Source organism: Raphanus sativus, chromosome 4 (genome assembly GCF_000801105.2).
Source record: "Raphanus sativus cultivar WK10039 chromosome 4, ASM80110v3, whole genome shotgun sequence".
In the NCBI taxonomy this organism is placed as follows: Eukaryota; Viridiplantae; Streptophyta; class Magnoliopsida; order Brassicales; family Brassicaceae; genus Raphanus; species Raphanus sativus.
Genome location: NC_079514.1, coordinates 19,762,102 through 19,774,475, shown reverse-complemented (window position 1 = coordinate 19,774,475; position 12,374 = coordinate 19,762,102). Strand labels below are relative to the sequence as shown.

The 12,374-nt window shown below is 37.4% G+C and overlaps 1 protein-coding gene across 1 annotated transcript; it reads right to left on the bottom strand.

Moving 5' to 3' along the window:
• Nucleotides 1–1,268: 1,268 nt before the first annotated feature.
• On the bottom strand, nt 1,269–1,842 carry LOC108853915 (uncharacterized). The gene has a single exon (XM_018627396.2). The coding sequence runs from the start codon at nt 1,730–1,732 to the stop codon at nt 1,436–1,438; it is 297 nt and encodes a 98-aa protein (XP_018482898.1). The 5' UTR covers nt 1,733–1,842; the 3' UTR covers nt 1,269–1,435.
• Between the last annotated feature and the right edge of the window lie 10,532 nt (nt 1,843–12,374).

The following is a 12,374-nucleotide window of genomic DNA, read 5'->3' as shown; positions in this document are numbered from 1 at the left end:
TTTAGGTTGGTTTAAATATTTTAAAATATATAAAATAGTCAAATATAAATACCTAACATAGTGGAAATGCACTCAAAACACCAAAAATATTTAAAATAATTATTGTTTTTTGATCTAAAATTTAAACCAAACCAATTTATATGTTAAGTTTAAGTATTCTAACATATGTTATTCAGATTTATATACAATATATTATTTTATTTATATATTTTAAGAAATTCAAAATACATAATGAATTTTATAAAATAATTTAAATGGGTTATCCGAACCCGAACTAAACCCGCAAAGATCCGAATATAATTCGAACTGAAATTTAGAAATATCTAAATGGGAGCTGAAATCTTTAATCCCGGAAATCCAAAACCCAAACAGATCTGTAACGAACCTGAATGGATACTTGAATGCCCAGCCCTAGTTATAATTCGAACTGGAATTTAAAAATATATGAATGGGGCTAAAATCTTTGGCCCCGGAAACCCGAAACCCAAACAGATCCGAAACAAACCGGAATAGATACCTAAACGTCCAACCCTAATCACTATTATGTATCATATATATATCATCATATAATTAATTGTATTGGTCCATTATATAAATAATATATAATTAATAGTATTTTATATGTATCAACTTATAAATAATCACATGCTTATTAGGCTTCCTTCAATGCAATACCAGTGTATATTAGTTTATTAAAAATCTGAAAGTATTGATACTATTACGGTATGTTTATAATAAAAATAAAGTGTATATTAGTTTATTAAAAATCTGAAAGTATTGATACTATAATTTTAAAAATTGGAACTTGGAAGCACATGCTTATTAGGCTTCCTTCAATGCAAGTAATCCTCCATTGACATGTAACAGATCGCATGTAGTAGTTGTGTTGTTCTGTTAGTTATGTAGGCTTTGAAATGTTATTTGATTTTAGCATGAATGGTGCATTCTTTAAATAAGTGATGACAACGTTAAGCTGTTTTGCTTTCCTGACATAGCATCCAATTTATCCAATCATCTTAAATTACTAACGACAATGATTATGTTTGAATCAATGTCCTTCAGGACTTCTAAAATCTTATTTAGATGTAGCTTGATCCGTTTAGTTTGGTAAGAATGAATATTCAAAATGATAATTCATGAACATATTGCAACAATCATCAGTTGCAAAGAAATTAATTTTCTATTGTTTAGATCAAATCCGTCGTCTTAGTTGTGTAATGACAATTTCAGAATTTTGAATCAACCCAACACAAAAAAACACAATCAAATAAACCCATATAAATCTTGGTTATTAACTATATTTTAATACATATAAACAGAGAAGAATCCGGATTCAAGTAATTCCTATTTTCTCTTTCTGTGAAACAAAAGTATACATATAATCAAGTTACAATACAGATAAAGAGAGAAGAAGAAAATATACAAATCTGTGGAATCAGAAAGGCCGATTCGGTGGCTGAGCCGTGATCCGAACCGGTAAAGGTGTACCGGTTCCAGTACCCCCGCAATTGCTACAAGAAGCACGACCCGAACCAGAACACCTACGACATCCAACATCTCCATCAGACCATCGAGTGCAGAAGCACGTGACTCTTCCTGTACCATTGCAGGTCGGACAACGAGGGAACGGACCACCAGCCATTGGCTTTTGGTCAAGAACCGATTTGACTAAAACCGCACCGGCTAAGACGCTAAGACCTGTGGCTAGCTGGGTGATGACGATTGGACCCATTATGTGTTGAAGAGAAAGGTCGCGAATTTTTGGGATAACGCAGAATAGAACCGTGAGGAAATTGTAGAAGAGAGACGTACAAGAGAGATTTATTTTCTTCTCAGCTTTCCTACAAAAGTGTGGTCTTATTTTATTTGATTTTGTTTCGGTTTATTCAGTATTTTTTAGGTAAAGAAAATGAAATTATAACTTTGAGGTGAGATATTGCACACGTGGGCTAGCTAGGGCTTAGTTCTCTTGTGAGGAGATGAATTAGCCACCCGTAAGTTTTGAGACTATTCCAGTTTTGGATTTGGGTCACCAGTGTTCACAAAAAGAAAAGGATTTGGGTCTCCATTGGGCCGTGAAAAGTAAATATCTTCTACAACCTTCATTTTTATTTTAAAATAACTCTAAAACATCCGCAACCGACCGTGGGTTAAGTAAGCCCATAAAACAAAAATTTTGGGCGCCAAAAAAAAAATATATTTATTAAGGGAGCCATATATTAAGAACTTTATTTAATCTAGTAGTCTTAGACTTTTTTCTTTCGATCAATAGTTAAACGGTTCGAATGTACATTTCCTCTTTTTGTTAATATTTTTTTTTCCTTTTCTCATTTTCATCAAAAATCTATAATATAATGAGGAAATTTTGTTCACTCCTGAACCTATCCACGTCATCGCCCCTTTCATAATGTGAGACCCGCAGTAGCAAGTTGAGAATGAATGACGTCTCCTTTGTTTATTTTCGGCCTGATACCTCTGTTCGCTAAACCATTACCAAACTCTATTAATACAAAAAATAGATTGCCGAAACCCATTCAAAACTTCAATAAATCTGACCCAAGCATGCTTGATGGCGTCCCTTTTCTTCTTTGTTTGTGCTCTAGGGTTTTCCCACACCATTGTTAAAAAGTTGTTAAGTTCTCCACTCCAATAAAAATTTGCAACTCTTTCTACTAGAGAAATAGCTCGCCTGCCCTTCCATGTCATGGCCAAATCTCCTATGGGTCTGCATAATCTCCTATGCCTCTGATTCATTAAACGAACGTGAATTGACGAATTTGCCCTTAGTTTAAAAAAATCCAGTCAGAATGCTAATCGAACATGTATGGTTGTGGTTAAAGTTTCTTGTGAAACTGGTCCGGTTTTGTAACAAAATAAAAAAAAAAAGAAAAAAAATTAATTGGACAATTAATTGAACCCCTTCCTCTCCGATCGTCGGGAAAGCCATAGCTCCTCATCTGCCCTCAGCTCTATCCCGCAGATCGTTCTCGTATTCCCAAAGATTGTGGAGTGATGCTGTCTGTCGCCATAGACCAGTCCTTTCCCGACATCTAGCATTCCGTCGAAGCCGGTAAGTTGTGGTCTCCGCCTCGAGCTTTCATCGTAATTGAATTGTGATTCGATTTAAGAGTAATGCACAACGACATTATTTCGTGTCTAGGTCAATCAGTATAGTAAAGTGGTACAAAATGCATTTCAGTGGTTGAATGGGAGTGTATTGACAGTAGGGGCCTAGATCGATTCACACCTGATACATAATTGAATTTGTTGTTGATTGAACTGTGGATAACTTAGGAAAACTTTGAACAACTGGTACACCTGTATTTAACTTGTGATAACTCGGAACAGCTAGTAGAATTGTAGATAACTCTAGTCAGTTTGTTGAGTTTGTTAAATTTTTTTGAAAGGATACAATGAGAAATCATGTCAGCGTACATTTTAAATTCAAAGACCGGATGTTTAATATAACTCTGAAGACATCAGTGGAGGATAAGACTTTGTCAATGATAGAAGAGAGGATGTATAAGAAGCTTGGGTTGGATGTAAGAAAGGAAAAACTTGAATTGAGCTACATGTCGTTGGTGGTAGGATGTGAGACACCTTTAAATATTGTTGATGATGAGGATCTTTTTGTTTACCTAACGACCATGGATAAAGACAATCAAAGAAGTCTTTTGGTTGTGGAGAGTAGTGGAAGATCAGGAAAAATATTGGAACCAATAGTGGAACCAATAGTAGAACCAATAGTGGAACCAATGGAACCAATAGTGGAACCGAGATCTGTAGATAAACTCTCGTGGGTGGGTAAAAGTTTGGGTGCTAAGAACTACGAAGAGTTGCAGGCATTGGAGGATGAAATTGGAGCTAAAGTCATAACTTTGTACTTAGAAGATAACCAGGGAAATAACAAGGCGATAGAGGGTGGGAATAATGATGATGCCACTGCGGAGACGGATACCGCTATGGAGACTGATACTGCTATGGAGACGGATACTACTATGGAGATGGATAACGCTGCTGACACTAACACTGCTGTGGAGACATATACTGCTGTTCCAACATCTGATAAGTTTGTTGAACAGCCACCAGCCATAAAATCGACTAAGTATATAGAGGAATGGGGTGATGGTTTGAGTCTGTGTAAGCATGACGAATTTCCAAGTAAGAGCATAATTCAGGAGATCGTCGATAGAGCTGCTTTTAGTGAATGCTATCATTATCTCACCAAAAAGTCTGATCGTAGACGATTGTTGATTGGATGTTCGCAAGCTAGCTGTAAATGGGGATTACGAGCTGCAAGTATTCCTCAGTCAGACATTTTTCCGATTAGGAGCTACATGAATAAGCATACATGCTCGGACTAGTTAAAGTGACAGCAACAATAAGCAAAAAGGGTCAGCAGAACTAGTGTCAGCCTTTTTGAGTGAGGAATTCCCGGGAGGCTTGGAAACTCCAAGTCCGAAGGTTATTAAGAGTCTTGTTAAGTTCAAACTTGGGGTAATGATATCATACTCAACAGCGTTGCGCGGAAAGAATCTGGCGGTTTTTGATCAACATGGTAATCCGGAAGGTAGCTACAAGATGATGTATAGCTATTTGTACATGTTAAAGCAAGTGAATCCGGGAACAACAACCGATGTAAAAATGGATGAGGCAGGTAAATTCAAATACCTCTTCATAGCTTTGGGAGCTTGCATTCAGGATTTTGCAGTCATGAGGAAAGTGATAGTTGTGGATGCAACATGGATGAAGAACGGATATGGCGGTGTTCTAGTTTTTGCCAAAGCTCAAGATCCAAATCATCACCATTATCCACTAGCGTTGGCAGTACTAGATGGAGAGAATCATGCTAGCTGGATTTGGTTTTTTGAGATGCTTAAAAGTGTTATACAGACTCTTCTGAACTGGTTTTCATGACTGACAGAAATCAAAGCCTCATCTTTGCAGTAGCAAACGTATATCCACAGGCTCACCATGGCCATTGTTTATGGCATTTGAAGGAAAATGGGTAAGAGCATGCTTGTAACGTCAACAAAGATGTAGTCGGGCATAGATTCATGAAATTGGGCAAATATTACACCAGGCTGACTTCGACTCTGCCTACGAATCGTCTAAGAGAAGATATCCTTCGGCTTGGAAGTATGTGGAGGAGCATATACTGAAAAAGACAAATGGGCAATAGTTTTTTTTCCACGTGACAGGTACAACTTGGACACAAGCAACAATGTGGAATCAATGAACAACGTGTTTAGAGAGGCAAGGAGGTGGGCCTTAACACCAATGTTGGATTGTATCATCAAAATATTATCTGATTGGTTTAATCAACATCGCAAAAATGCTGTTTCTGGATCAGTCGAAACGAAGCTGCTGCCTCTGGTTGAGAACTACTTGCACGATCTATGGCCTGTTGCAAGAACGCTACCTGTGCGGGAGCTTAATAGCTATGAGCTTAAGTACGAGGTCACCGACAGTGATGGGAGGAATTTTTTGGCGAACTTGGTTGCGAAAAATTGTATATTAATAGATTCCATGTCTGCACGGTTTGGCTGCGTACACTGAAGGAGAAAAATTGTATATTAATAGATTCCATGTCTGCGCGGTGATGACGGCGTTGGCACGCGACGTGATGTCCATATTCACTATCACGAGATCTACTCAAAATACTATTGGGCGGATCTGTGGGCATTGGCGTATTTCAGGACACTTTATGTTGTGACTGACAAATCTTCGTGGAATCTCATTACCCGGAAGGGAAGAAGAAGAGTTAAAAGGCATCCATCTTGTGGAGAACGACGTAAAAGGATACATAACAAAAGGCGGCCAAAGCAAAACTATGGTTTCATTTGCTTGTTATTTGGAAATGGTGCTAGCCCCCCTGCTAGAATTTACCTCTATCATGTGCGTTTTTTTTTGTTGTATAAATCATGTTATTTTGTTTTCTGCGTAAAACTTGGTTATTTGCTTGGTAAAACTTGGTTATCTGCTTTGTAAAACTACTTTATGTTTTTGTTTGACATTAGTGTTACATTTGATTCCTCGACTGTAACTTATAATTAAACCACTCATAATTAAACCACTTATAATTAATCCCACGATGTAAAAGTTTTGTGAAAATTTGTAAAAACTCGAAACATATCCATTAGAAGACCTTCGCCTTCATGTCTCACTTTGTTAATGAAGAACATGTTATAAAATAAATTTTCCAGTTATACTTATAACCGAAATATTAGAAACCACCATACAAGTTACCTAACATTTTAAAGTACTAATATAGAAAGAAAAACTGAAATACGAAATCAAAAGGATTAGTAACACAAAATATGTTAGAAACCACCAAAAATAGAATTATGAACAGATTTCGTAACACTAATATAATATGTATAACTAAGACCAAATCTTTGGAGGGAATTAAATTTTTGGTTTGGCGCCAAAAATATTAAATATTTTCAATCAAATCATCGAAATCTCTCTCTTCTCATCTCAACCACAGAAGAACCCCAAATTCTTCCCAGACTTATCCATATCCATCTCCCCCTCTGTCTCTACTCTCTCTCTCACTCCCCTCTCTTCCAATTATCTCACAAACATCTCCCAACTCCCTCAACATTACGCACCCACACTAGGAATACAATCACATGAAGGACTCCACTTTCGTCAACCTTGGCTCTTTGCGATCTAGGACGAAGTTAAAGGCTTACTGACGCGTGTTGATGAAATGGCTGGAGAGATCTCTAAGCTCAAGGATCAGCTCAATCGTGTTTGAATAGAGTTTTTGCAACCAACATTACGAACAGCTCAAGAGTAAGAGTAAGAGGAAGATCACAGATTAAAGATACATAATCTGAGATGAAACACCAATTACTTCACTTCTTTTTCGAACCCTTCTTCGATCCCTTCTGCGGTTCCTTCACAAACGACTCAAGCGGGCCCAACCTTTCCTCAAACTTTTCCAGTGTCTTCAACACGCTCTCTAGCTGATTTCCAATACTTTCCACTTTCTTGATCAAAACCTCCAACATCTTCTTCTGTTCTGCCACTTCTTCCACTGACGCAATGTATTCAAAGACTGCATGTTCTGCATTTTCTTTTCGACCTTTGATGTCATCTTCATACATGTCTTCAAAAAAGACAGAATATCCTTCGTTGATACGCTTAACCCAGCTGTATCCACAGCAATATCAGACACATCAGCATCTTCATCCTCTTCCGTGAGAGCATCCAAAAGAGTTTTTTTCTTCTTCATTCCTGGTAGGAAGGATGATGTCAGTATCATGCGCCTAACAACAAAAAGAAAACAGTTTTCTTAAGTTTTCCATTGTTTTACGCATACATTTTTACCAAAGTATCCCAGTTCTACATAGTTTTCTTAAGTTTTTCATTGTTTTACGCATACAGTTTTACCAAAGTATCCCAGCTCTACATAGTTTTACCAAATTTTCCCATGTTTCACCTACCTAATATGGCAATTACAAATGAAATTTGCAGGGCGAAGAAGGAAACACTTACCTTTACCCTATCTAGTTCTTGATTAACACTTAAAAGAAGAAACCCTTTCATTTCTGTCTCTTTGACGTGGACTGGCACATCCTCAGACACTCTGGATCAGCTCCTTCAATCGGTTCTCTAAACCTCTTTCCCAGCTGAAGAATTGCCCCGAAACCAAGAAGCTACAAATCCAACATTTTATAAAACTTAGCAAAACGATAATAAAAAATTAATAATGTTCTAAACTTCTATTACTTACCTTTAGTGGAAGACAGAAACCTGGAAGTGGCCATAACGTCTTCTCTTTCACCAATCCTCCAAAATGGTCCATTGTGTGAGAAATCTCCTTAACCATGTAATCAAAGAAGTACATTCTCCATGGAAACATCTTGCAGTATCCAAGATCATCCACCGCTCTTTGAAAAAAATCCAATACATCATGAGCTCCTCAACCAAATTTCGTTTGCGCGCAAACAACACTTTCTAAAAAGAAGAGAACCATCATCTTCAGCATGTTTTAATTAGCTCCCATTCCCAACAGATTTGCTTTCACATTCTCCAACCTTATTAGTTCACCCCCTTGAAATGACGCTTCACAAACTTCTTATTACCAAACTCCTTGTAATCGAGAGGATAGTTGCTGCAGTTTAGGCATGATATCAATGCGTGTTCCCTCAGCCCATAACGAATGTGAACACATTGACAATGAACAACACGTCTCTCCTCTTTGAGACATCGGCAGTACGCAGTAACAGCATCCACATTTCCTGCACCTTGTGGTTCGAACTTCTCCTCTTGTTCTTCTTAAAATTTTTCTTGTGCATCTGCATCCAGTTTCTTGTGGAACAAAGTGACAAAATTGTCGATGCTCCTAAAACCACCTCCTCTCTGCATCACTTGTCGGCGGTTCCAAAGACAAAAATGTCTCGATAACATCAACTATCATACACCTTGTACCTAGCTATATTTGTTTCTTGTACTCCGATTCATAGAAGAACATCCTACTTGGCTTGATTGCCTCGGTAGCCTCGATTTTCTACAATAACAATTAGTTGTACATAGTTATACCAGTTTTTCCAAAATAGTTTTACTAAGTTATTCAAGTATTCCTAGTATACTGATAGCGTGCTCAAATTACCCTAGAGCAGCCTTACTCTCATCAAAAGAGGTCAAGTTGTAGTATTTAGAGATCGAATCCACAGGGAGCTAAGGAATCACTAGATCTTATTGTAAATAAGCTAGGTTGGAGATTCCAAAGCAGTAGATAACAAGTAAATTAAAAACTGGTTTGAGCAGGACAATTACTTAATTGATTGATTAGGGGCTAACAAGTATGATTAAGGCGCTAGTCTTAGGATTACTATTCAGGTTATCAGAATTATAATAGTATGAATGCCTATGTGAGATGCTTGCATTATATTAAAGAACCCAACGATCCAATAGCCTAATTGTCGTTATGACTATCTATTACTAGAACCGATGAGACTCCATTTGGCGAATCATAGATTAAGGCGTCGATCGATGTGCTGTTGCCGATGTCGATCGACAGTGCCCCGGGTCTATCGATCGATTACTCTATAGGAGTATCGATCGGTGCGCTACTAGTAAGCTTTAAGCGTGTGACTGATAACATTTCGCTAAGGAGTTTGCCAAATCAGCTTTCGCTTGTTTCCAGCAAATTCCTAGCTCAGAGAAGATAGATCCAAGGATTTTATCTTTTTTATCATTTGTAGGTTAGCAACTCATATACAAGCATTAAGCATAATCTCCTAAGATGAATATCAAATGCTCAGGTACTCATATTTGAGGCTAATCCCTCAAAACCTATTTGAATCCTAAATCTAAAAAATGTGTTTACTCAGACATAGTCAAGGAAAACAGAATCATAGTAAATAAAAGCTTCATAAAATAGAATAGAAAATAATGGTGTTCAAGATAGTTCTCAATGATAACTCTCTCTCTCACCAAACAAAGAAACTATGTCTAAAGACTTTAAGAAACCTCTTGTAAAAATTAGTGTATGTGCCAAAACATATAGGCAAGACATAAATACTATAGAAATATGTTAAAACTCGTCAGGGGTAGTTTGGTAAATAGATGGAGTCTTGGGTTTCAAGTCGGCTGTGACCAAATCCGGGCTTCTGCGGTTTAGTATCGATCGATAACACAAGATGTGTATCGATCGACGCGCGTCTCTCTTTGTCAACCTCGGGTGGTCGATATGGTCCTCTCGAGTGTAATCTCTAGAGTGCTCCAAAATGCTCCAAAATCATCATATTTCTTCCAATTTCTCCTAAACCTATAAATATGCTATATAGACTCCAAAATAGATAAAATATATCCTAAAACTCTAATATATCATGACTAAAAGTGGGTCAAATTCATGGTATATCAACTCTCCAAGACTTAACCTTTTGCTTGTCCTCAAACAAAACAATGGTAGTCTTTCTGGAAAAAGTTAGAAAACAGCAGAGACTCAAAATGTTTATAAATCTCAGCCATATCTTCCTAGTAGTGCAATCCAAGTTATAAACATCCTAACTACAAAAGTGCATTATACCATATCCTATTATAGCAACCAAGTTTTCCTAGTCAACAACTCAACCAATCATGTCTAAAAATCCCCTCTACTAACCTCATTTCTTGCATAAAATAAATGTGTAGGCTTTACCTTGGGAGTATCAATCACAGGATGCAAGAATTTTCAAACAAGTATTTGGACCTGCAAGTAAACAATAGTTCATATTCTTTCTCTCTACTAATTTCTCTCTCAGTCAAGTCTACTATAATGCAGATTCATTGACCAAGATTGGACATGCTTCCATGAATCAAGCGTTAATGGTTTTAACCACTAAATCATGTTCACTTCTTTTTGACCTATATCCTAGCTTTATCTGAATCAAGCCTTAATGGTTGTAGCCACCAAGTCCTGTTCAAATCTTTTACCTATAGAATTTTTATGAATCAAGCCTTAATGGTTGTGGCCACCAAGTTCTGTTCGAATTTTTTTCCTAAGTATTAACTATATATATATCTTTCTCTTTTTCTTTTTTCGTTTTTATATATAATACTATCTAATCTAATCTAGAATTTCAAAATAGAGAGAGAAAGATGTATATACCCAAGGCTTTACCTTCCAAACTTGTTTGAAGAATCCAATCCCATGTATGCCAAGCCCCAAGACAAGCAAGTGATGTCAATATTATGTTGAAGGTCAGCTTTGGTTCCTTCAAACATTCTCAGTAAGTGCAAACATAGTAGACAGATTGATCCACTTTAGTATCTCTAGCACTTCTGTAATCAGTAAATCTAAAACTGATCTAGAAAGTAGTTAATGACAAGCAATAAAGCAAATAAGATCATTGTCCCCTTCTTGACTCAATAATTTTTTTTGAAAATATTTTTAAATAAGACTCAAAATAGTAGATAATAATTAGTAATCCCCCCATACTTAAATTACACTGTCCCCAGTGTAAAACAGTCGGAGTTTATAAAAACCATAATGTTGACATCCATCCCATTGCGTTCCCAGCGGAAATACTGAATTTAACAAGTCAGAACATTATTCCTGACCGATACGATATCGATCGATGTAGATGAAAGAGTGTCGATCGTGGCGATTGTGTGGTCGTCAATCGATGTTGACTTGGTCGCGTCGGTTGATAGAGAAGGTAAACTGTCGACTCAGATCTCTCTTTTTTTTATAAAACCTGCATAAAATTATAACGAAAATAAGTAGTAGTAGTAGTAGTAGTAGTAGTAGTAGTAGTAGTAGTAGTAGTAGTAGTAGTAGTATAGTAAATAATAAGAGTAATAATACCTAATAGTGGATCGCCTCCCACTCAACACTTTGTTATAGTCATTTAACTTGACTTTGGAGGTTGAATAGCTTAGTTGTGGTGGGAGCAGTTGTTTGATGGTGTGCAAACATCTCCTTCTTCTGTGGACTTAGTTGCAGTGAAGCTTCTTGTGGCATCATCTGAAGTAGTCCATTTCTTTTGCATATCTTCTAAGTCATCTTTCAGAAATTGTAGCCTCTTCTCAAAGTCTTCCATGCTGAACTGATGCTTCCAAGCTTGCTATAAGCATATGATGATAGCTCTGATAGTTCTTCATGTAGTGAAAATAGCACACCCATACCATCTAGGATGGTTTCTTGTCAGACTGATAGTGTATCAGTATTGATCGATGCTGTAGCATGAATGTCGATCGATGTCGTAGTGCCCTCGCCAATCGATGCTAGTGTTGGCATGTCGGTCGATTTGTAGGGTCGAGTTGCAAGTTGTCTCTGAATAGCCTTGATCTCCTTGCCCATCCTGTCTGTGTGTAAGTACAAAGTATCGATGTTGCCATCGAATGAGATGTAGATGGCATCAAACTTTCCGTCGTGTTCCTCTTCTAAATACTGAAAGGCTTCATCTCAGTTATCATCTTGTCAACTTCTTCTTTAGTGTAGGTAGCTTTTCTTCGTTGAGTGGCTGGGTCTTCTGATGTATCTGTCCAGCTTCTCTTCTGTCTATGGTAGGTATCATGAGCTCTAGCTCCATACTTCGGCTTGTAGTGGAATTCAGTATTCCATCCATCGTGCTGGCTTGTGTCCAAATCGATCGATGTATCTGCATCGATGTCGATCGATTGTGACTTCTTCTTTTGCTTGTTGCGTAGCAAATTCAACTCTTTTTGCATTAGGTCTCCTCTCTTGGTTACCCAATCGATGTTGCTGTTGAGGCTGCAGTAGAACACATCGAGTTTCTCCTTTAAGGCTTCTACTTCCCATTGGTTGTCTGTCTTGATGGTGTTGAGTATCTCCTATTTCAAAGCATTGTATTGTGCTGGATTGCTGTCGTCGATCGGTGTGGCAGTGATGCTGTCGATCGATGGTTGTTGTA

Excerpts from the sequence above, each read along its gene's own strand:
- LOC108853915 (XM_018627396.2), bottom strand. The coding sequence starts at position 1,732 with ATGGGTCCAATCGTCATCACCCAGCTAGCCACAGGTCTTAGCGTCTTA.